This window comes from Falco naumanni, chromosome 4, assembly GCF_017639655.2.
Source record: "Falco naumanni isolate bFalNau1 chromosome 4, bFalNau1.pat, whole genome shotgun sequence".
Classification (NCBI taxonomy): Eukaryota; Metazoa; Chordata; class Aves; order Falconiformes; family Falconidae; genus Falco; species Falco naumanni.
This window is the reverse complement of record NC_054057.1, coordinates 24,910,106-24,936,111: the sequence shown is the minus strand read 5'-3', so window position 1 is coordinate 24,936,111 and position 26,006 is coordinate 24,910,106. Positions and strand designations below refer to the sequence as shown.

The 26,006-nt window shown below is 40.0% G+C and overlaps 1 protein-coding gene across 2 annotated transcripts in view; it reads left to right on the top strand.

Annotated features, from left to right (window-relative positions):
• The window catches only part of ADCY1 (adenylate cyclase 1), a 154,327-nt gene that overhangs the window by 108,774 nt on the left and 19,547 nt on the right, over nt 1-26,006 (top strand). For both annotated transcript variants that reach the window (XR_005827515.1, XM_040591717.1), the window contains exons 8-14: nt 491-646; nt 4,287-4,481; nt 5,666-5,763; nt 9,011-9,095; nt 13,031-13,120; nt 15,989-16,245; nt 16,911-17,037. Coding sequence is in view for 1 of the 2 variants with exons in the window: in XM_040591717.1 (XP_040447651.1) it covers nt 491-646; nt 4,287-4,481; nt 5,666-5,763; nt 9,011-9,095; nt 13,031-13,120; nt 15,989-16,245; nt 16,911-17,037 (1,008 nt within the window). In the remaining variant the exon portion in view is untranslated. The remainder of the gene's footprint in view (nt 1-490; nt 647-4,286; nt 4,482-5,665; nt 5,764-9,010; nt 9,096-13,030; nt 13,121-15,988; nt 16,246-16,910; nt 17,038-26,006) is intronic.

Here is a 26,006-nt window from a genome sequence, read left to right as displayed (position 1 = left end):
TATATTCAAAGGAAAAGCTATCCTCTTCTGATTTTAATGAATTTACCTATGGCTGAAGTAACAAAATACGGAAATAAGAAAAAGACTGAAATTATATTTTTTAACATCAATTAATAAAATACTAATTTTCTCCTTATTTTTTCCTGCATTTTCCCAGCATTTATTTTAAGGTTGAAGAAATACAAATATTGCCTCTTTTACGAGTTTGTCATTAATACACTTTTTTTATAGTCTACATTTCTATGTAGAAGACAGTTCCCAAAAGCTTAAGTATGTGTTTAAGTACTGTCTGATCAATTCCTTATATCTCAGGTTAAAAAAAGGTGAAGTAATCTTCATCTCCAAATTTATGATGCTTATCAAAATGCAACGCTTCTTGATTAGAATATTGCTTTGTTCTGACCACTAGATGGTGTAAATGTCTGCAGGTATGTCTGTCTGCATGGGAATGCAATGACACTGTTACAAATATGATTTTTCTGACCAACAGATATTTCCTGGACTGATTCTGTCAGACATTAAGCCTGCCAAAAGAATGAAGTTCAAGACAGTCTGCTACCTGCTTGTGCAGCTCATGCACTGCCGTAAGATGTTCAAAGCAGAGATCCCTTTCTCCAACGTCATGACGTGTGAGGATGACGATAAGGTAATCCATGTGGGCTCTCTGGGCATCAGTTCCAAGGCCGCATGAAGCAGACCTGCTCAGAGAACATATGGGGTGACCTGACCAGTTGATAGAGGATTTCTGGTGTTCCTGCTGAGCTAGAGCCATCTAATGCCCACAGCTTTCCTGCAGTAAAGACAAAACTTAATTATAACAGACCTCAAATTTGGAGCTCCTCTTGAGCAAGCCAGCACAAGTGGTCTATGTGGTTTCTGAGGCTTCTTCTGCAGTTGCCAAGAGCTGTTCTTTTGTATCATGGGTCCATCACATCTGAGGCTGATGGCAGCACATGCAAAATAACAGAATAATTCTGTATCTCTGGATGGTTCCCTAAAAAATGAAAGGCTACTGATTAGCAAAAAAAATCTTAGTCCCCAATACAAATCCTAAATACAAAAGTCTGCAATACAAATACGGCTTGCTTGACTGGCTTGTAATGCCATAACTTATAGCTGCTTTACATATTAATAGCCTGGTTTATTTCCTTTTCTGTGTGTGGATGTACCCAGAAATTTATGGAGAAAAAACGTTTGAAGAATTCCTTATTCCATTTTCTTTGCCAGCAGGTGGCAATATTACATAGGTCACTCCACCAGTACTCCAAAGCAGGGCATACAGGCTTTGGCATCAGTAATTCTTATTGACCGATTGCTCCACCTTTTTATTTATTTATTTATTTATCTATCTTTTATATATATATATATATATAATGTACATGCATTAAATATTCAGTCTAAATCTTACTTTCAGAAAGTATTCTAACTTTTAATTTTTGGATTTTACATGTGCTTGTGTTTCTTCTGCAGGAAAAGGGGACAAAAGTCTGTTAGTTCCTTTAAAACACAGTCTCAGTGAAGACTTTCAGAGACTCCAGATTTGGTTTTGAAATTGGCCATGTACAAAGCCTTCCTTTGTGCATTAGTACTGTTTTTTGAGTATTTTAAAAAAGTAACCCACACATTTCTTGGAAACATATGCAATACTTTACAATGTGTCTTGTATATATTTATGTATATGAATGGTAGTAAATGCAGAAAATCCCAGTATGGGTTTGCTCAGTGTCTGATGAAAACTTTCTCATGTCGGAAGATTTGCAGTGAAGTTCCACAATGCTGTCTTTAAATGAACAGTTGTTCTGAGGTTTTGTACCTAATACATAACATTTATCATGGAACATGATATATGATTTTAATATAAATGCACTGTGTTGCACTGTAGGGTTTCTTTAGAGATATCAGTCCTCAAATCATGTAAAATAACCTATGGCTATAAAGGCTTTAAAGCCAGCACATTATTTTAGCATGTATTTATTTATTTAATTTCTGAGAAATATAAACAGTGGATCTTGGTGAACATATAAGATGTAATGTAAGTCTACTGAAAATAAGAAACCTAGTGAAAATAATTATATGTGAGCATCGGCTATTTTGATTAAGCACAGTAACTTTAACCCTAGTTCAAAATGGCAGAATAGGTAATATTTATTTCCTATATCAAGATAACTCCTATCGTCTACCCTCATTCCAGATTTTAAAGCAAAGCAGCATTTTGGTTTGGATTTTTAAAGCTGCTTTGCTCACCCCTATTATTATGCTATAGGCTTAATATAAAAAAATCCCCAAAGATGTCCTTTCTACTGCACCTTAAACAAGAATATAACTGTAGCTAATTGTTGTTTATCTTTATGAAGAGGAAAACTATATATCCCTGATAATATTCCTGAAAACACTGTTTCCCTACAAACTTGTGGGACAAATGTCTTCTGCAAGAGACCAAATTTATCTCTGATCAGAAACATTTAGAACAGTTGTCTGGCTGGCAGTCTGAGTTTTCTGTTATGGCTAACAGAAGACCAGATTTGAAAGCTCTAATCCATGTATGTCCACGAGATTATTTTTCATGTTGAAACAATTAGTTCTTACACCACAGGCAACTTAAAGTAATGGGACCTGATAGTTTGAAGAAAAATGTTTCAAGTAGCCTGATAATTGTTTAATCCTGGTAAGACTTGCTCTTTACTTACAAAGCCAGCAAAACAGGACTTGGAAAGTGTTTTTATCTTTGCTAAGGCCCATGCTTCTTTATGGTCAGAAAATCGGAAAACGAAGGTATCAGTCAGCATTATATTATAGCTATAACATAAACTATGTAAGCTATGGAACTGCTGTAGTTTACTGTTCACTGATGAGAATCTCTGAGAACTGCTTCTTGTGGATTAAGATGGGAAACTGCCCTTCCTGCAGAATTACTTAGATAGCGATCAACACCTCTTTTTATCATCTGGTTTTAAAGGATATTTTGTAGCAGAGCCTTTAAAAAGTTGGCTCTTAGGTACTGACTGATCTGAAGAGAGAAATTTTGTGTGCTTTTGTAGCAACTTGCTGACAGACTCTACAGATGAGAGCCTGAACCAGTGTTGTTCTTAGCCCTGGGCAGACTCGTTGCTTCATAATGCTTTGAATTCTCTTCCTGAGCTCTGCAAACGTTAGATTAAAAAAAAATATTTAAAAAAATCTTTTAACTGTATAGAAATAGCACAACTTGCTTGAGCCTGGTTGTCAAAACTCTTCTGGGATGTAAGACTTGACCCCTTTTGCGGTGGAAAGGGTATTCAACTGATGTCTCTTGCTGCTCAATGTGCTGACCATTAGGTGGCTGGTTTTTCTTTCACAGGGTTGGCCTACATCTTTATGACTCTGCATTTTAAGAACACGGCATCTACAAGAGTATTTTCTGAAGGCACGGGCCAGCATGCTAGTGCATATCTAGCCACAAGGGTTTAGATGACAGTGCCCTTGCCCGAAGGTTGCCTCTGTGGCTGAGATGCTGCTCACTGTCTTCTGAGCGCTCGGTGTGAAAAGGGAGACAGATAATCTAACATCCTTTTCAGATATGCTCTGTGACAAATCTTTTGCACTGCAAAGGGCTCTGAGTGATCATCTTGTCAGCTGCGCTATCTCAGCTGCGGAGGAATTAACCCCAGTGAGGCAGGGGTTAGCTCTGATTATTTATTGCTCTGTCTGGATCCGCAAGTGCACTTAAGGTGCACACAAGATGTCTTTACAAGAGAGCCTCTTGGGTACGTTAAAGATAGGGACGTGAGATTTCAGACCCTCTGAAGTCACACATGGTCATGGTGCAAGAGATTATGGAAAATTGTCTTTTCAACATATATACTGTTACCTAGACAGCTTTGGACAGTAGGACTTTTCTTGTATCATGCTGAGTGTGGTTATCAGGTCTTCAGGATGCCTAGAGCTCTGCATCTTCCATCAACAAAAAAATTTCTATTTTTCTAGGTGAAGTCGCACTGACTGGGATCAAACTGATTATTTCCTCAGTGGCAGAGAAAGGTCAGGGCAGTATGTGAAGAGAATTTCTGCAGATGAGGATTGAAAACCTGGAACGCAGTGAGGCTTTTCTCATTGGTTTTAATGAGATCAGGATTTCAGCTAAGGAGTTCTTAAAAGATCCCGATCACACAGAGATCACATCTTTGTGTTTTGTAGTTGCTTTGCTTAATGAATTCCTCATCCCGGCTGTGAACATGAGATAATATGAACAGCAATGAAAAATTTCAGTGTTGTTAAAATCTGTGCTTCTTTCTTCACCTGTGCTGCAGAGGAGAGCATTAAGGACAGCCTCTGAAAAACTCAGGAATCGTTCCTCTTTTTCTACCAACGTTGTATACAACACGCCAGGAACTCGAGTAAACAGATACATCAGCCGTTTGATAGAGGCCCGGCAAACTGAGTCTGAGATGGCTGACTTGAACTTCATTACCCTGAAATATAAGCAAATTGAGCGTGAAAATAAAGTAAGGGGTTTTATTTAATTGTTTTTACTGGTTTCAATGGCCATGAGCTTACTAGCATTGGGGTTTTGTTTGTCTGTAGACAATATTTAAATTCTACTCACCATCTTTAAATAATCCTCTAGACTGTCTCTCAGTTAAGAGGGAGGCATGATCTCCACCTCCTGTGGAAACACCTGGGTATGAAAATAAATATCACTATCTTTCAACTCATCAAGAGCCTCCCCCATAAAAATACACACCCTGTGTTTTGGCCTTACTTTTGCTTCTCCAAATGGCCCAACCTGTGTATATCATCTGAGCAGAGCTGTTTGTTCCCACCTTGTACAGGTTTTATTTGTAAAGACAAATTAATCAAGGTGTGTGTGTGGGGAGGCCTTTGGCTTTAGTTTATGTGTTTGAAAAAAGCAAAAGTGATATGATTTTGGACTAATTTGGCAGTAGCATTTATTTTTCCACTGTAAGTCACTTTGTCGTCTTAGGATTTCATGTCATTACTGTTCCCAGTCGGATGACTGTGTGCCATGTTGCGCTCAGGTTTTTTAAGGTCTTAAACATTAACTTTTGAATTCAAGTTTCCACAGCTATTTATTATTTAATTGGGATTGTCCTCTTTCAAGATAGGAAAGTCTTTTGGTGTAAATGAGATTGAAATTTGGATCTTTCTGAGAAAACACTTGTGTATTTCCACCCCTGAAGTGTTCCGTTGCAAGGACTGTGGCTTGGTAGAATGAGGGACAGTAACTGCTCAAAACTGAACCCGTCGGTCTCATTAGCAGCTGCCTCCAGCTCACCCACGAGTGTCCTGTTCTGAGTTGGTTTGGCCTTTTTTTTTTTTTGTGATGAGTTAGCAGAGAGGGGGGAGTGCCACCTGCTTCTGCTTCAAAACCCTTTTTGCTCCAAAACTTACGTCTGAGCTTAACCCAGATTTGACTAGTTACAGGGTGAAAACTAAACATCTGGGCCAACAGGAGAAGCTGGGCTGTCAAGCAAAATGTTGTGTAGAGTTGCCTCATCTTTTTCTTTTTTTTGGTGTAAATTAAGCAATGATTATTTGTATGTTTGTAAAATGGGTAGAGGCTTGTTATATTTTAGGCTATAATTCTTTCTTACTGCAAATGGACAGGACTGGGTGGCTGGGTGTGTATGAAATGCTCACCATCTTCGTTTCTTCCTTTCTTTAACAGTACCACCAGCTTCAGGATGAGTACTTCACCAGTGCTGTAGTTCTCTCACTAATTCTAGCTGCCTTATTTGGCCTTGTCTACCTTCTAATAATACCACAGTAAGTTTCTGGGTTTGTCATTATAAATCAAAGGGGAATATCTTCCAAGCGTCCTGCACAAGTCAAAACATCAATGTCTTTGGAACAGAAATTAGCACCCAGGTCGGTATCCTCCCAGAAAGGAGATTGTCTGTTGGGATACCCTCAGCCTAACTGTTATCTCTTCCATTTGCCCAAAAGAGCCACAATCTGCAATCATTCTGCAATCTTATTTAAAGCTATTTCTTCCAGTTCTTTCTCTTTGTGCTGGCTTTGGACAGAGTACTTCAGGTACTGACAGCAATGTAGATAAAACTATACAGACCTTAATGGGAACTAAGTATTGAAGTATCCATCCAGCTTTTCAGCCCAGATTTATAGCCTGCATTGAGGGTTTTGGCACCAATACTATCACAGACTGCTCAGTGCATAATTCAGCCATTCCCACATGAGCTGCGGTCAGACTGTGGCTGCATTAAAACAGACATAACCAAATATTTGTCATGTGTTTGGTGGTGTCTGATGCTTATTGTTAAATGATATAGTCTCGTGATGACTTCAGTTTGTGTCAATTTTATGTGAACATTCCTGTGAGAATGTTTACTAAATAAAAAAAAATAATCACACTTCACTTTCAAATCTAGGTGCTACAGTAAGTAGATATAAGTGTGTCCAGGGTATAAAACTTATTACTAATAACCTTTTTCAGATGCGAATATCAAAACATTTAACAAGAAGCTTCATTCACTTTTACTAATTATTAGGGGTTCAGTGGGAACAGAAGAGGACACAGTTGAAAGATCCAATTTTAAATTCTGGTCTTTTCTGTTCAGAAATCCCCAGTCAGAATAATACTTACTCCTGTATTCTATTATTTCGATTTGAAAGTTTCAGAAACACCTTTTTTACTGAAATAATGATCATCATCATCATTTAAATGTGTTATATAATACCTTTCATCTGCAGGATTCAAAGTAATTTACAAAAATAATCTGATTTTCAAACTAACAACCTTTGCTGACTAGTTAATAGCACAGTTGAAAACACTTTCACCTACTTCTGAAGTAAAGGCCACGTGCAGTTTATGGATGGCAATTTAGAACAAGGAGAGACAACAAGGATTAGTGTAGCTGAAAGTGGAATGAAGTTCTAAGAATCCTATGGTACGGTAGTGGGTAAGCTTTCCAAAAAGTGCAGTCACTTAAAAACCAGCTGGACAGAGGTTCAGTGTAAGCTCTGATCTGATAGACACACAAGCTGCGGTGGATCATGACCACTGAAGTTCATGAAGATGGAGGGGTTCATCACTGAGTTCGTTAAAAGAGCCACCCACTAAATGGTCTTAAGTTCTCTCTTCCACTGTCTGTTGGTGGTGGCTTCATACAATGAATTCTTCATACAAAGAAATACAGTAATTACTGGTCTTCTTGGGCTCTTCCCTTGCTGTGACAGAGGTGCAGCCATGAGCTAGACTAAAACTTCAAGAGCATTGGAAAATTTTCCCTCTCCACAGAACTTGGAGCTTTAAGTTGCTCTTCAGATTGCCAAAGTACTTATAAGTATGACAAGAGAATGCAAAAGCCAAGACAAGTGTAATGTGCTACTATAATGGGATAAGTGATAACTAATAGCGTTTGACATGTCTCAAGGAGGTTGACAATATTCCAAGGAAGAGGTTCAAAATCTAGAGACAAGAAAATACTCTAAGTAAGCCAGTTGCTGCATAAATTCATGGAAAGCAACGGGCTTGACATTCTCAGAATTCCTATGATCATCTGAGCAAAACAGCTCCTCAGCTAAAGTAATATTTTATATCCCCACATGGAGCTGGTGAAAGTAAGGCTATGTTCCTGTCAACCTCAGCTGTCCAATTATGGTGGCACACATGCAGTGTAGCCGCTAAAAGCCCTAGTGATGAACCCTTCTGATGTCTTACATTGTGTTTATTTTTAAAAAACAATGTTGCCCTTTGTTACTGGTGCCAACCCAAATCTCTGTCAGGGTCCCACTCAGCACTAGTGTCAGTTGGCTGTTGCTGCCTTAAAAGACGCTGTTGCAGTCATGTTCTCCATGCTTTTTTACTAGCATACTACCATGCTGAATACAAGTCAATTCTCTAAAAGTAAAGGAGAGCCAGCTATCTATTAATACTTGCATTCAGAATCCACAGGCAGCATCTAGAGTCACCTTCCCGTTCTATATATACATACCATTGCACAGAATTTTCCCTGTTTGTGTATTGGTGGGAACTGTTCATTAACTTGAAATCAAATACTGTGAAATTCTACAGCAGAAGTGCACCCTTCTCTTCTACTGTTAGAAACCCTTTATAAGCAATCTTTTCCCAGTGATGGTCAAGGGCACAGATACATTATATGTGCCTGCAGCCATGGCTCACATCTTCTGAACTGGCTGGGTTGTTCTCACCAGACTGGAAAAGAAGGTGTGAAGGTCGTGTTGTGCTGCTGTCATATGGCCCTGGCTCTGTGGCTGGCTTGGGGGCAGGCTGTCCCTGAGCATAAATCAAAGTATCAGCACTGGTGGACTAATTTTTGCCAGCTTGCTGACATCCATGAGGTACTTTTTCAGTAACACAGGTTTTCTGGAGGAGATAATGCTTGGCCTGCGCCTCTTCTCATGAAGAACAAGCCTATTTTGAAAGATCAGGAGAGAGTAGGTTAAGAATTAAAATAATGATTACAGCATCTTTGTGAAACCTAAGATTTTTCTAACCATTGAGGAAGACTCAAATGGAAGGGTTGCTCTGTTTTGTTAGAAGAAGGGAGCACAGTCTGATCTGGTTTTATTTGACTTCACAAGTGACTGAGTGGACTGACCTCTGATTTCCGAATCTCTGAAAAGGAGAGATGAGAAGGGAAAAGCATCTGGTAACTGTTACACAGCTGCAAAGGCCAAGTAATTGGGCTACACACTCTACTTACAAGAGTCATCATGCTGAATACTCTGCATTAGCCTACAACTAGAAAGTGTGTCTCCTGACACACCATACGGTTCAGTTTTTGAGGTGCTTTGATCTCCTTGCTGAGGTCATAGTGGGCACCGCGTACAAGAGCATTTGCTAGTTTCTCATGCTTGAGAGCAGTGCATTTTGTTGAGAGATTTCTTCTGCGATGGTTAGTATTACAAGGGTGAGGGAGAAATCCTCCACCATTCATCCAAAATACCACTCCAAGAAGGACTCCTGTGCTGTTTGTTTTCATCTGCTGCTGAGTCTCATTGCTTTACTTCTATTGTGTTTGGATTCTAGGAGTACCGTAGTTCTTGTTCTCCTGGTGTTCTGCATATGCTTCCTAGTGGCTTGTATTATGTACCTACATGTCACACGAGTACAAGTAAGTGATTAAGATTTTTTGACTATTCTTGCTTTTGGTAGCTATGCTTTGTTTGTCCCTTAGAATATGAAGCCATCGGCACATGCTTCACAGCTTCATGGAGTCTAAAATCTATGTGCTTTTCAAGCTCGTTGCTAAGTAATGTATTAGGCGCTTCAAAAGCAGAGATGGTTCACCTGAAAGTAGACTTTTTACATGAGTAATTGCTACAGCAGTGCAGCGATCAGTGCCATTCATGCCACGCTGCTTGTCTTTCTTGTTGCATCTTCCCTGAGTGCCTGCCACTCAATACTGAATCATTCCAGTGTTCAGATAGCTGCTTTAAACCTGACTTTTCCTCCTTTCTGACTACGGAGCACACTAGTTCTCCTTTCCATTCTAACTGGTATCTGGGTGTAAAGTCCTGCTAACTTCCTCTCTATTTTCCAAGACTTTTCCTGCCAAAGCAGCAGCTGTTTTGATGGTAAAAGCACAATATTTTGCACACACAACCCTTGGTCTTTTTAGAACTTTTAGTAATTATTAATTCTCCTGCATTACATTTGCAAAACAGTAACGATGCAGGACATTTGGTTGTTGTAGGAGACAATTAGGTCTGCCAGATCAGAATAAAGCATTTACAGGCTAATTTTCTGATAAAAAATCTGTGGTGGCTTAATCTAAATTCAGTCTTTTCAAACATCAGGAGAAAACACCTACACAGTTAATCAGCTTTGCTGATGAGCACACACTAATTTTTGGTTAAGAAGAAATGCCCTTTGGCAGGAGGAAAGTAATTGTTTTCATGAAAACATAAACAGTGTATTAGCAGAGTATCTGGTACAGATCAGATCTTTATTTATACACTTACACAATTATTTGGGAGTGATTTTGATGACCTGTTTTGTTTCATGAAGGCACAGTAGTTTATAATCTGTTGTTCTGTCTGCAAACAGTAGAAACACAGATGAAGTTTGTAGGAAATTGCTGTTTATTATGCCATTTCCCTGGGGCTATGCAAACTTGAGATTTGTTCCAGCTGTTTTGGCAGTCAACAGAATTTGAATTTATTCCAGGCTCCTCTAGAGATTCAATACCTTACAGGATCAGATACAGCATTAGAAAAATAAAGAAATATAAAAACGCAGAATATTGTAATTTGAAATTTTGTGGTGAAAATCTGTCTTATATGATACATAAAAGATAATGAATATGCTATGTATAATGAGTATAGAATTGTAAACCAGCCATTCCTCTATTTTAATCAGTCTCCTGACACTTATTTGCTATTCTATACTGGACAAGTGACTCAGTTTCTCCATGTTTTAGCATCAAATCCCTCACTCATAAACCCACTATAATAATGTTTTACTGTACCAGTTACCTAGCATTTGGGGGATCTGACGGTACTTATTTAGTTAATAGAAATCCCACAAAGAAGAGAAAACAAAGAAAATGAAGCCCAAAATGCTATGCTATCATAAAAGAGCAGATGCAATCTTAGAATGGCCAAAAGTCAGAAGCATAAGCCTTTTAAGTGTCACTCAGAGTTTGAGTAAAGACATCTCACAACTTTTTAAATGTTTATTTTTCTTTTTAACCCAATAGCCTAGCATGTCAACACTTAGACCATATATGTACCACACACACACACAGAAAACAGCCTGTGCAATGTGTCAGGACATACTGTCTTTGTATCTGCATTTTGCTTTGTCACTATGAACCATACAGCTTTCTGTTTGAACTACAGGGATTCTCTCTTTAACAAGCAGTAGATATCTTATTTGATTGCATACTGAATTAATGGATTATATATATATTTATATATGTATATATCCTTCAAACAATTTTTTTTTTTTATTTTATTTATATGGACAAAAACACATGTCCCACCTCATATGTGCATAGGATTATGGTATAGCTGGATGGACAACTTGATGGGTAGAAAAATGATCACATGCACAGCACAGCAGTTTCTGGTTGTACTTTGCCAGTAATAGAAAGTAACAAGTGGGGTACCACAGGAGTTTGTCCTGGGAGCTGTCCTATATAAGCATTTGTATCAACGACTTGGAGAAGGATGTGGAGTATACTCATGTCAAGTTTTCAGGTGACTGCAATTTCTGGGGAACAGCCACTGTGCCGGCAGAATGACCGTTGAGGGGGACCTGGACAGGTTGGCAGAACGGGCCAACAGGAGCCTTATGAAATACAGCGTGGGTAAATGCAAAGCCCTTGGAAGGCAGAATCCCGTGCAGTGACACAGGCTGGGGACTGGCCAGCTCTGAAAAAATGGTCCTGGACGTCAAGGAGAGAGTATTTTTGGGTCCCTTGAGGTCCCTTCCAACCTGAACTGTGTGATAGTAACAAAAAAATGCAGAAATAGTCTTTCTCTTTTTTCGTAGTACCATTTTGGACACTGCTATATCCCCTCCCTTGGGACATAGCTTTTTAATGTGAGATTCTTGTAATTTGAGGGGGTTTTTTTCTACAGTATGCTCACTGTTTTGCTAAAGGTGATATACTTCAGGTATCACAATATATTTTACTGATACTGACTAATAGTTAAAACTTTCTGGTGGAGCCAATTAACTCAGGTTCGTAATATAAATCTACCATAGATATTATGTTGGTTGTTCCCCACCTACATTTACATGGACTTAATCCATACTGAAGCCAGAATATATTTGTAGATGAGGCACATTTTTTTATTTTTTCTGTAATTGCTGTATTCTCATGTTTCACATGAGATTAAGTTGATCTACCTATGACTATCTCAGGCTTTTAATTCATGGTCACACGTACAGGGGAAATGTCTCTGCATACGTGGAAGGAAGAGGAGGCGTTTCAATGCATGTTTTCTGTCGTGCCAAGGCCACAGAACCCCTCTCTATAGGTACTTTGCTGCCTGCTAGAAGCTATGCTTTTGATGTTTGATAATACCCATGAAGTGAACAGCTTTTCATCAGGACTGGTGACTTTCATCCAAAAATTGAGTGTTTGCTTGCTCCGTTTGATCTTCAGTCAAATCCAGCCTTCATAAGTTTGAGCCCACTCCTTTTAAGGGGTGCAGGATTGTTTCCACTTCAAATCTGCTTGTTTTCTGGAGTTGATTCTTGCCCCCTGAAGTCACTGGAATATGGTCCTGTGGTCTGAAAGACTTATTGTGGATCCAGGAGATAATAGGTGCCCTAAACACTCTTAATGCAAGAGTAGGAGAAGGAAAGCAGCGTACCCTGAAACCAGAGTAGATCAGTATGACTGAAACAAGCAAAAGTACCAGAGCCTGACAGACTTAACCTTCCTCCCTCACCTTTTGTCACTGGCTTCATATATGCTCACAGCAACAAGCACTTCACACTTCACAGTGATGGAATCAGGGTAAAAATGGAGATGAGCAAGAGATTCATAAGATTCCGTTCCGCCAGACATTTTTGTTCTCTACTGCTCTTTCTGCTCTGACAATTTCAATATTTTTAACGAGTCCTGATAATTGAAACTACCCTGGCATTTACCGTGACTGTTATAGCAAAAGACACAAATACCACTCCAAAATTCCATGCTGCCACAGTATGTTCACTTGGATCACTATTTGTAGCTGATAATTTGCAAGGCAAAAGATGTTTTGGGTATTTTCCCCATGAGAACAAAACCAAATGCCATCCTAATTTATTCTTTGCATTATAAGCAGACATCCTCCTAACCATTCAAGAGTTTTAATTATAGTGAGAAATAATGCACAATAATAGTAATTTCACTTTTGTTACCCCCCAAAATGCAATTACCGTTAAAACACATGTACACAATACTAACTGCATGCTTGTCTCATAATTTGCAGTGCAGGCAAAATTTCTGTATCCCTTATTCACTTCTTTGTGTAGACTACTGAAAAATAACAACCCCACTTAAAAAATATTTTAAGTCTTTATCTATAAATCTTTTTTTTTCTTCCTTAGTGTTTTCCAGGGTGCCTGACTATACAAATTCGTACCATTTTGTGTATTTTTATTGTGATCTTAATATACTCCGTGGCTCAAGGATGTGTGGTGAGTATTTAAATCAAGTACCACTTAATTTGGCATTCTGTTTAAAGAACAATCTGGTACGGATCGGATACACACACACACCGTATTCTCATCTGGTGAATTCCTGCTCTTGCTATTATTCATACTTGCAGAGCATGTTTCTTCCACATTAAAGCCCTTTGCTATAATTTGAACTTCCACTGCCCTGAGGGTGCTGATTTAGTCACGACAAAGCTATTGGGAAATTACACAAATGCCTAGTCAACACCTATAGAAGTTTTTACATCAAACCTTAGTATCGCATAGTCTGCTGATGCCATGTACTCTATAGGAATGCTATTTTTAAAGGTTCAACTTGCTCAGTAGTTCATTGGATGATGTTTTGTGACAGACAAGATGTAATGTCCAACAACATTACTTATTTCTATGTGGCAACTTATAGGACATAGTTCTGTATAATAACAGGCGGATATTTTTAGTCCAGGAAGATCAGAAAAGATGACAAGATCTTAAAATACAGACAGTACTGTGTAACAAGAAGACATACTTTCACTGGGCTACTTAAACGATCCATTCACATCTAATGTGATTCCTTATATGAAGTGAACTTGCTCAATACTTCTGAAAATTTAGCTTCTTTTGCTGTAGATTAGCAGCTAATTCCTTGAATGTCATTTGGGATTTAAACTTCCACCTAAATATTCGGCATTCGGTTGCCTTGTCAAATTCCTAGCACTCAATTTTGGCATTTTGGCTGGTAATGCTAATGAATTAAACATGTTAGGGTACCCAAAGGAAAGAATCCACACAAAAAATAGGACACTAAACACAATTTGAAATGCTGAGGAGGCAGATGTCTCAAATCATGCCTCTCTGCGGGATTTGGGCAATGTGTCCTGGCCAATGGGAAGACAAGTGATTTCACGTGCAGGTCACAGCACTAACTGAGATGCCAAGCGCCTTATTTTTTATTTTGCGTATTCGCTCATCCCTGGACCTGCCCTGAGAATGTCTACTACACTGATACCCAAGAACTGAATGGGCAGAGGATTCCTTGTCTGCGAGTTCCAATGTCCTGAGAGGTGCCAAGAATTACTGATATTCAGACATTTCTGGGAATTCCTGAGCAGCAGCTGTGTGAGTAACACACAGCCCTAATAACACACAGGCATATATGTGGTTCCTAATGTGCATGTAAGCCTAAAATGCATAAAGATGTGCAGTGCCTCCAGGCTAGCTAGCATCACAGTGAGCTCTGTGTACCTGACTTCAGCACTGGGATGAATATCAGGATAGCTGGAACCTTTGTGGATCAGCCCCCATAGATCTGACACTCACTTTGCCCAAATGAAACAAGCACCATCATTGCCACTTAAAGATGGTGAAAATGAGAAACAGACTTCAGAAGGCCTAAGACAATGTTGGACATCGGTGGAAGAAGGTAGATCATAACTGGGCAGTCCTGCCCTCCAACAACGCAATGATCATACAGTGATAGCTTGGACTAGGTCACAAACACAACTTTATCCTTTACTGAAGCCTGTAACCATTCAAATGCTTAGGGGGGATGTTCTATCAGTAGTGATTATTAGTATTATTGCAAAGTAATGCCTCTAGAATCCTCAGCCAGCAGAGGAGATAGGAGTTAAGGTTTTACTCTCAGTTGTAGAGGAGGTGGGGTTTTCCTGGGTGGAACTCCCATCATTTGTGAAGCCTAACGCCCACCTATGTTTTCAGCTGAGTTTAGTATGAACAGCATTTTTAAGGATATTGAACAAAATCACATTAAATGGATTTTTCACTTCTCTCCTTCTCATTTCATTTCATAACGTTAGCCATTACGAGTTTAACTCACATTTTATCTGTTATGTCTCATCTTTTTAAATGACTACGACCCCCTGTAAAATGTATTGCTTAATCACCTTTCAGGTTGTCAGTTATTTTACAGCATGCTATAAAATTTCATTATCAGTGGTTAGGATGAAATAAAAAGGTCTAATAATACACTTCAAAAGGGAAGCTTAAGTACAGGGCAGGGCTTATGTGGCAGTGCGCGTTAAAATCAATTTCACACTACCATCCCACTCTCCCATTTATACTAACGCTTATCCTCTCCCTTTGTAAGGGGTGAAGGTTGGAGTGCAATTAAAACTGGAGCTCTAGGGACCTGCACTATTTGCCAGAAATTCCCCTCTTCCTTGGGTAACAGCTCTGAGATGAGTATGTGACATTGCCTTCAGAAGAAGCAGCTTAAATTTCCTCAAATTTCCCGTAAGAAATGCACTAAAAAATTTTTTTATTTTCCTGTCTAGGGAGGAAATGGAATTCCTCAGATGACTGAAACGGCAGGGATAATTAAAGATGAGGCCTTGTATTTGAATCATATGTGATAGCAGCAGTAGCTCTGAGGTGGAGAAAAGAGACTATTCATGTTCAGCTTTTCAGTCAAAGATTAATACAGTATATTTGATTAATTGAAATTGATACCTTTTACAGCCAATAAAAAAACATATTTCTTCCTGTGCTCTGTGCAAGAACCTTTCTCACCCTCATGGCCACATAAAATATTTACTCAAGTTCCTTAATTTTGCAGGAATATGCTGACCTGGGAATCTCTTGGGTTTGAGCGTCGAGACGGAAACTCTTCAGCTAAGTCCAGGCATTAATTGGTTGGCCTTCGGGCATCTAATGAACAGTGTCTCCCTCCTAAACCGAGTAAAGCGTTAGAGGAAAAGGAGAGATATTTGATCAGGGCAGTGAACTGGATGGGAACTCCACAGCCATATTTTCCCAGTTAGAAAGGAACTACAGTCAGCCCCCAGAGCAGCTGCATGTCTGTTTATTTCATATTTAACTTTCTCCCCTTCTCAACTCTTCTGTCTTTTCTAGGTTGGCTGTATGCCTTGGGTTTGGAATACCAATTCCAGCAGTTCAATAGTTATCATTTCTCCCGGTGGAACAAACAAAACAATGAATGAACTTCCATGTGACACAGCCCACTATGCTTTCCTTTCCTGTGTAGTGGGGACTCTCACTTTGGCAATATTTCTACGTGTATCTTCCTTGCCAAAAATGATTCTCCTGCTTTTTGTTACAATTTTGTACATAGTTATCCTGGAACTCAGTGGCTACAGAAAAGCAGTGGGGTAGGTATCTTGCAAGGTTAAAGCAGTGGGTTTTCCTGTATAGATAGTCACATATATATGTCATATATAGATACCTGATGTAGGTAGACTGCTTCTCTGTGCGTTGCCCTCTAGCACTCAGTGCCCTTAGGGCTGCACACTGGGTAGAGTGTGACAAATGTTTCAGCCGTCCTCTCCCCAGCAACTACAGGGTCTAGTAGAATCCATCAGCAGAGGATCGGCTTTTGGGAGCTAGCAACGGCTGCCCCATTATTCTGTAGTTTTATGCTAGCCCACCTCAGCTGAGCACACTGCAGCCTAATTACGATATGAAAAACACAGTTAAAACCTTCATTTCCTTATCTCAGAAGCCAATGCCAGTTTCATTCAATCTTTTGAGCTTTCGAGTGTTTCTGTATATATATTATTATATATATATAATTAAAAGTATGCCCACACATTGCAATAATGTATAGCATTATAAAATCTTCAAGGTTTTCAATGTTGGTGTGATGCAGTGATCAGATTTACTGTCACCCATCTCGCTGCCTGTACGAGCCCCTTCAGAAAAAGGCTAGCTTAGGGGGCACCCGCATGTTCCAAACTAAAGATTTCATATTAAAAGTATGCAGAGTCAGGTATTAGAAAATGTGGAATAACCCACTGACTTTCCTTTTATTTTTAAGGGGTGGCTCCTTTTATATGCGTGGCTATGAACCAATACTAGCCATTTTGCTGTTTTCTTGTGCTTTGGCACTACATTCCAGGCAGGTGGACTTGAAGCTGCGTCTGGACTACCTCTGGGCTGTGCAGGTCAGTCACAGGACTTTTCTTTCTAGTATCCGTGCACACAAAATGATGTCCAGCTTTTGAATTGGCTTGTGAATATTTTCAGAACAATTTAGTTGAACTAAGACACTTATAATGTTTTTCACGACTGTTGGGGTTTATAGTAAAATTGTTAAGAGCTTTCTCTCCACAGACCTATATAAAATTCATCTGCTCTGGAGAAGTGATTTTTTTTGTTTGTCATTGTTCCATAACTGCACCTCATTAATGAGGCAATATATTTATATCTAAGATGCATTATGAACAGAGAGAATTTCAGACACGGGAAATCGACTGTTAGCAGTATAAACTTGAGATAAAGAAATTAAATCCAAGGGTTTTTTTCATCTTACAATACAAAAAGGGGTGAAAACAAGTTGATGTTCAGGTAAACTGAAAAGAGGTAAATAAAACTGATGAAAGGAAATATTTATACCCTTATCATGCAATGAAACTATGGAACTCTTTCCCAAAGGAAGATTGAAAATATATTTACATGCCAAGTGCACAGACTTTTTTTGTAAATATATTTCCTAACTATCATAACCACAGCTAAACCTATAAAAATCACATTAGTCATAAGCATCAGGAAATGTCTACCCCCTGTCACACCTCTCAGCAGTCCTAGTCCCACCTCCAAAATGTTTCACACTGGCCCCTGAGGGAAGGAGAAGGTTGAAAAAGATGTAAGTTTGTTTTGGTGGAATTTAGAAGTTGCCTTTTTGATAAATCTTACATCCTGACACTCTTGTAGCTCACGGAGGTCACACACATCCAGTCCTCACCTACACCCTGCTGACCGTGTTGTTAAGAGAACTGTGTAAATTGCCACAGTACTTGCTTTTAGATGTAAGATGAAGACTGGAACATATGGGTTAAACACAACCCTGGCTCTACTGTGTTACCAAGAATGGAGAAATCAGGAATGACTTTGCTCTATTAGCTTCTACTTTTAAAGGTTTTCTACCGAACAGTTAAGCTCTGTTGGGATTTTGTTTTGTATAAGACCATGTCCACCTCCTTAATGATTTAAGTTTATCTTGTTCTATAACTTCTGTGGACTCTGTGCTGTTCAACTAAGTCAACAACCTGTGATCACTTCATTTAATTTTTGCCCTATGACCTGCAGTATTGATAGGTGCTGTGCCTGTCAACCTCAGGAGTTTGTTTTGGACGGACTGACAATGGCTTCCGCCAGTGGTGCCAAACACAGGTTTTATGTGGGAAAAAAATATCCCTTGACTTTGAAACTGAGAGCAGCACATGACTAGCTGTATAGCCGCTAGCCTCATATAGGTTGGCGCATGGTGGAGGGAGGTGAGTGCCATATGATCCATGAATATGAGACATTCTGTATGTTATTCCTAGCCATGAAATCGAGTAGCAAGCAGGAAGACACTGCTTTGCTGTCCTGGTAAAAAGTCAAGAGTGAGTTCCAGCATCTTAAATGCTTTTTGTCATTTCAGCTACTGTGACTTGCACGGTGAATTTTGCATCCCTAAGGAATGTACTGCTTAAAGGTTCTTAGTTTTAAGTTGGCGTTTAATTAGCAATCGATTAGTTTTAAAAAGTCAAGTATGGGAAACTAATGGGTTGCTTGTCTGCTGAAAGAGCAGAACCAGACAGTAGGAAAGGAAGAAATACAAACTTTTTCTGTTTTCTTGGGCCCAGATTTTACAGAAAGACCTGGTCACCTACCACTATTGTTAAAATCATTGGGCATTACTCCAAAGGACAATAAAGGGAGTTAAGACATATGGATGCCGATCAAATTTCAGTAATGTCCAGCAACATCTTGAGGTCCCATTTTAAAAAGTGGCATTTGACCTTCTCAGATGAAAAGCATTTTCAGATCTTTTCAACTGCAAATGAGGTGCTTACATGGTACCATCTTGTCTGTGAGATTTGCATGATAATAATCACAAAGGAAAAAAAAATCAATGTAGGTAGAAAATTCAGAAATTAGGGATCAACGTAACTACTGTTCTTTGAAATCAATATACTGCATAGATGCTTAGCCTCTTTGATGATTGGGGCATATACCCTTGTTGTTCTCCACATGGAAGATCTATTCCCTGTATGACAAATAATTATGGATAACACGTTTGAAGGAACATTGTTCTGGTTTCCACTCTGTGTGTCTCCTGGTTTCCACTCCGTGTGTCGGGTGTAAATGATTTTGAATACAAGCACTAATTAACATAACATGCAGAAGTACCATTGTGATGAAAGAAGTTGAAGATGAAAGAGGTGCTTACCTCTTCAAATGGATGTTAAAAAAAAAATCTCTTGTACTTATTAGGCTCTTTGGCACAGTGGAAATCTGGCTATTAAAAGCTCTGGGAAGACAGTTGGAAATATCTGTATGGTAAAACTGCCTTTCAATAGTTAGCAAACTCCAAGCTCCTGCTTGTTGAACAGTCTTTAAGAGAAGACAAGGGTAAAAACCACCTTGCTGTGCAAGAGTTTTCCCTAGCTGCTGGGTGGCAGGAGCCCTGCACACAGTTAAACAGCATTCTTGGCTATGTTCCTCCACCGCCACAGTGCTACCTACCAATGGACCGTGTCAGCTTAACTCGGTAGCAGAACTTTTAGAAATACTGGCTTAGTGCAGGGGGACTGTGGGGATTTTCTCCTGTTTTGCAGAGCAGAGTGCTGGTTCTTTGTCCAAACACTGAATTGCATGAACTGCTGCTAGAGCTGGAGACCCGCATCTCCCAGCAGCCAGCTGCTGCTGTGTGAAGATGTGCCAACATGGTACAACATGTATTTTTAGGAAGCTTCTCAGTTGTTGGCTTACGAATGGGAGAATTTCACATTCAGGGCTATTCTGGAAGCTGTGAGCACTTTGTTTGCATACTTTTAGTAAGGCTCATTGTGGGACTAATCCTGTAAAAATGTTCTCAGATGAATAAAACCATTTCTGGCATAAGCTGCAATAAAAAGGATTTCACAGATATTTTCATTTACTCCATCCTGAACAGCAAACAGTCTAGTACTAACTAAATGATATTTTAAACACTGAAAGTATCCTGCAATTGATACCATTATTAATAAGAATATATATAGGATGCTCAGTGGTCTATTCTAAGGTCTGAGAAAAACCCGCTTCCGTAGATTTTGTCTGCTGTATCAGGAAAAAGATGTGTTTTGAGGAAAAGCAGATTTCAAGCAAGAAAAACTGATTTAGAAAAATGATACAGTTTCAAGAAAAGTTAACCTAACTTCCATGCATTTAGTTTAAGGTACCAGAGTGGACATAGTACAGTATGATTTGTGTACATCCTGTGGGAAAAATAAGTTTTCCAGATTGATAATAGGTTGTTAAATCAGTCATAATTCTATTTACTGCTGTCGTTGATTTTGCTAGTTGGTTTTGTTTGGGTTTTTTTCTGTGACAAATTTAACTTTTCTGAATATCACAGTATTTCCAGGAAATATCTGTTGGTTGCTTGGTTTTTGTTAACTGGCAGTGGGAGGCAAATTTCATTTTCCACATAACTTGGTTGTGTAGCTCTGTGTGCCGCATATGACAATACCTGTGCGTAGTGAATATAGGAGCATTTTACTTATTTGTGACTGATAGCCAATTTTGCCTTATGCAGATTATTCAACAACACGGGGCCGGGGGGGGGGGGGGGGGGGGGAGTTGTGGGGAGCGGAATGGACACATAAATACAAGCGATAAATTCAAGACAAAGCTAAAGCTGGCCAAAAAATGGAGTTGCTCACTCACCCAGAATTTCTCTGGGCGGGGGCAAATAAGAATAGTACGATGACATGACTGATAGTCGCATTCTTTAGGGAATATGAGAATAGCATTCCACTGACTTTGTTAATCTGTTACCCTTGCAAGGAATATGTATTTCACAGCTGGTAGGTAAGGCTTGCCAGGTGTGCTTGCACTTGCTCTTAAACATCTGGCCCTACAGCAGCAGTGATGGGTCTGTTCTTCCCTGTGGTTTTAGTGCCACCTTCAGGTACGAAGGCGAGGTTTCTGTGGCACTGCTGCCCCGCTTCTCTTTAGCTGAACGTTAAAACTGTGGATTTTCATGTGATAACTCTTCAGTCAATGACATTGCTACAGCAATTTTATGCTTACTAAACAGTCACCTGGTAGCTCAGGTGATACAACAGCTCAAACCACATCCTGAACAGAGGATGTGTAACCACTTTCCAGCATCATAAATGTTCTGGGATGCTGTGTAGCTTTGTAAAATGGGATAGCTGTTAACCACATTGATGCCAAAAGCTGTAGTACCAAAGATTTTAAATTTTATCAAGTCCAAAGCAAAAACAAAGCCTGCTTTTAAATACTGCAGTTCTACAAATGCAGTTAAGGTTTGCAAAATGACCTAGCTGCTACGAATACCAAACAGGTAGAAGCAAAAAGCAGAATGTGAAAAATTATGTTGCTCATGCCTATGTATTTTCTTTCTTGTTTATTTTCCATATAATCTGCCGTGGTTTTTTGAGCCAGCAGCTATTGCATAAATACCATGCTGGCAGCTTTCATTAATTAACCAACAGGAATAGGGGCAAATAGACAAAGGTTTGGATGCTTTTTAGCTGTCTAGGTAATATTTCCACCAGGAATGTAAACACCTGGGATCTGTGCTATTTTAATCTTCTTTTGCCAGCCCCAAATACTCCTTCTCCCTTCTCAGTGTCTGTTTTGCCTGGGAAAAGCTGATGCCTACACATCCTTTTATCTCAGCTTCTCAAAGCGTAGGCACTAAGAGTTCATGAGTCACAAGGAGGAGACAGTTTTCATTGTTTCTGCCTGAAGGGCAGAAGGCAGGAAGCTGTGAAAATATCCAGAAAGTGCCAGTAATCAATTTACTTTACTCCCCATAGAGCCATATGATGGGACGGTTTTAGAGTCCTCACTGATGAACATGACCAAGTCTTTTTTTACCACACCTTCACTCTATATCTTCCCTGGCGAGAGGCACAAGGAGATCTTCCCTCTTTCCCCAGGCAGCCCCTGAGGCGTTGCATATATGAGAGCTGTCTTAGACAGCGCAGGGTAGTAGGATGGATACTTAGTTCATATTCCTAAGCAGATCATTTAATTAAAGACAGGATGCTAGACATTGGGTATGTCTGGATGGCACGAGTGCAGTCCATGCAGACTCCAGCTAGGGTTCCAGGAACAGTACAGCAGTATTAACCCAGTGTGTGGTCTAAGCTAATATACCTTGCTTTTCGACACAACTAAGTAGCTCAGAAGGAGTGCTATGCTAATTCCATGACCGTTCTGCTTCTAAGTCAGGGGCTAGGTCAGGCAGTGCTAACGCAGCTTATTCTTCATGGCACTGTGTTGCCCTACATAGTCATTGCCAGTGTGAATGTGTCCCTGAACCACAGGGCGAGAGTGCACTCCTCTCTCCCTCTTGGCTAGGAAGTGCCTGACCTGAAATAGGCAGGGCACAGAAAGCTAAGAGCACTTGACCTACATTCCTCTCGTTCTGCTGTTTGCATGATTTGTCTCTATTTAGGCTTTGCTACCATCACCCACCGTGGTACTATTCAAGGGCCTCCCATGACCTTAGTGGTTTTCATCTCATTTCTAGCAACTGAACCTTCTCAGAGTCAAAACTGTAGTTAACAGTTTTGCATCCAAAGAGGGGAAGAAGCGCTTGCCAGGTGTGTTGGAAATGTAGCATTCTACTGTGTTTCTTAGCAATGGTGGCATCCTTGATGCCCTTCTCTGCTCTTGGAGGATTTTTCCACCCCTTCGGTCATGACTTTGGTGATTTGGTTTGAGCCACTAGCTCTTTACTTAAGGGCTCAGTTCTCAGCTTCTTAGTCCCAGCTCTGGTCCCATCATTGCAAACACTGTCACACCCATACCTGCACACACACAGTAGTGGCACTGGCATTTCTTTCCTAGTAGTTTCATGACAGTATTGAAGAGAGACAGAAAGGAGGAGAAAAGCCAACACCTGCCTTAGAGATCTGTGAGAAGGAATCAAGTGGAAAATGAACAGGCTAGAGTGTCCTTTCTCATTTATTTTATATTGGTATGTTAGAATTGTCTTTTTTTTCTGTGTGTCAGAGGGTGGACAGAAGTCTGGCAACATGACCAAGGTCACAAGGGTCTGCTTCATTGCTGGCAGCTTTGTCCTTGTGCTGTGGCTTGTTCTGAAACCTTTGTTGTGAATCATAACACAATGGTAGGAAACACTGAAGAACCTTCTCAATCACGTCTTCCAAAGTGAACATTTTGGTCCACTGTGCTGGTTGTGGCTGGGACAGAGTTAATTTTCCTCGCAGCAGCTACTACGGGGCTATGTTTTGGATCTGTGCTGGGAACAGCGTTGATAAGGCAGAGATGTTTTCATTACTGCTGAGGGTGCCTGCACAGAGCCGAGGGCTGTTCTGCCTCTCACCCCACCCGCAGCGAGCAGGCTGGGGGGCACAAGGGGCTGGGAGGGGCACGGCTGGGACAGCTGCCCCCAGCAGACCCATGCATAGGGTCTGTCGCATAGGACACCATGCTCAGCACAAAGCTGGGGGAAGAAGAGGGAAGGGGGGGACATTCAGAGTGATGGCGTTTGCCTTCCCAAGCCCCCGCTGGGCATGCGGGAGCCCTGCTGCCCGGGGGTCTGAGCCCCTCGTGCCCATGGGAGGCGGTGGGTGAACCCCCCCTTTTGCTGTGCTGTGCGCGCGGCTCTTGCTTTACCCATTAAACTGTCTTTATCTCAGCCCACGGGTTTTCCCACCTTTACTCTTCCGATTCTCTCCCCCATCCCACTGGGGGGGAGTGAGTGAGTGGCTGCGTGGGGCTTAGCTGCCAGCTGGGGTTAAACCACAACATCCACAACTGGGCAAGGCGAGGGAACCTGATCACACATTTCCAGATCAGAAATGAACAGCAGCTGCCAGTGACTGAACAGCATCACTTCCATGCAATGCATCTTACCTACCCTGGCTCGATTACTTTGACTTGTCCAGAAATCTCGATGCCCCATATTCTATTGGGAATTCTGCCCCATATTGTGTTGAGAGCTTAACTGAGAACTTTAAACATTCTTGGGAAGACAGTAAAAAAAAAGTTCTTATTCAAAAAATAGAGGAATGGATAAGCAAGCCAAAAACGGATTTTTTTTTTATTCTGACCATGAATTCAGTTTGCAAATCTCTTTGCTGTCATCAGAGTTAAATTTCCTGTATTGCAGAGTGATGCAGAAATGGAATTGTAAGCTTGGTTTCAGTTTTCAGCTGGAAAAAGCTTTTTATTTTTACTATTAGAAGATTTAAATTCCAACAGGCAGGCTAAACACAAGCAGCCATTACACGTTTTTATAGGCAACAATAAGTCAGAGAGAGAGTTATACCATCTAAATAGGGGAAGCTCATTTTAAGAAATTTAAGAAATGTAAACAGCTAAAAATGTGTCAGGAAAACAGCTCACAAACAGGAAGTAGATACTTGCTTAGAATAAAAAATTCAGGTATATTTCTTGCAGAGCTCAACTGCTATTTAATGTTTACTGATAGTTCACCTCTGGAATAGATTCTGATTTTTATTACACAAATTATAGCAGGAGCTGAGAATTTTCTTCAAAAGGGAATGATTCTTTAAAAACTTGTTTTAAAACCAGTTCTCTTTTCAGCACTCTTTTTACTTGTAAAGAAATTTAAGAATGCAGAAGTAAACTGCAAGGGAAAGCAGACTATGTGATTTGAATAAAGAGATTGTTTCCTAAGTTTTATCATGGAAAGCAAAAATGAGCTTCATGGGGAAAAAAAATCAGATGAAAAGAATATTTTTAGGCTATACAAAGGCAAGAGATGACTGGTTTTCTCCTACTTAGACAGGAATGGGTAGTGAGAAAAGTATGTGGACTTTGTATAGATCAGGACAGCAAATTCTAGATACAAAGGGGACACCAACAAAGATTAGAGCAAATTCTTCAGTGGTTTACGTGAAGGTAGTTTCTCAACGATGCCTGAGAATTTGGCCTTCCAGTCTTCTGCTGACTGGAACTAGACAAACAAGATCCTGTTGGGATCATGGGAGAAGATTTGTGTTACTGGTCGGTGAGTATGATTGAAGAGCAAAGAATAAGCTGTGATTTCTGTGAGATTAATTATACGGTACTTTTCAGATGTTTTCTAATTGAAATCAGAATGTCGGGCCAAAGGTCACTCTAACAATTAGGAGCAAACCCCAGAGAAGTAATTTTGCAGAAGAGTATACTAAGGACAAGGCTGGAATTTGCAAACCTAGGAGTCCCAAATGAGAGCCCGGATACTCAGTGTTTTTCCAGTAAGGGGTCTGATCTTTAGAATTGTTTCCGAATATATGACTCCCACTAACTCCTGTCAGTCAAGACACTTGTACTAAAATACCAGTATCTTGAGTTAAGGACCTTGGGCTGTGTTGATTCCTGGGCAGCCCTCCTGAGCGCTGTCGTTCACATGAATAACAGAATTTCTGTTGCTGTTGTGCACAGAAATTTCTGTGTGCCGGAGCTGTATATGTTTTCATGAAAAATGCCAGGGGAATTAAAAACATCTCTAAAAATGCTAATTATTTTTTGTATCAAAATATTTCTTTTAATTGTATATCATTCTTAAGGATGCTCGGTTTTAAGATCTTACTAGATCTGATTCCATTTTACTGCAAGATGATGTAGGTGTTGTTTAAACACTGGGGATTCCCCAGGCTTCTCTTTTTGGAAAGGTGGATCAAATACTCTCTGTCACCATACCCACCTACCTGGGAAGTAATTGGCCTCCAAGGCCAATGTGATTTTAGATTATGCTAGCTTTTTTCCTCTGCAACCATACCAAGGGCCTGTGTAAAAGAACAGAGAACTACACAGGACGCCAGCAGACTTAGCTGATCATGCCCTGAAAGTAGCCATTGGCACAGAGACTGTAGCTTGAATTACAGGGCTTAAAGAGATTTTGCCCCATTATAAAAACACTGTAAAGGACAAC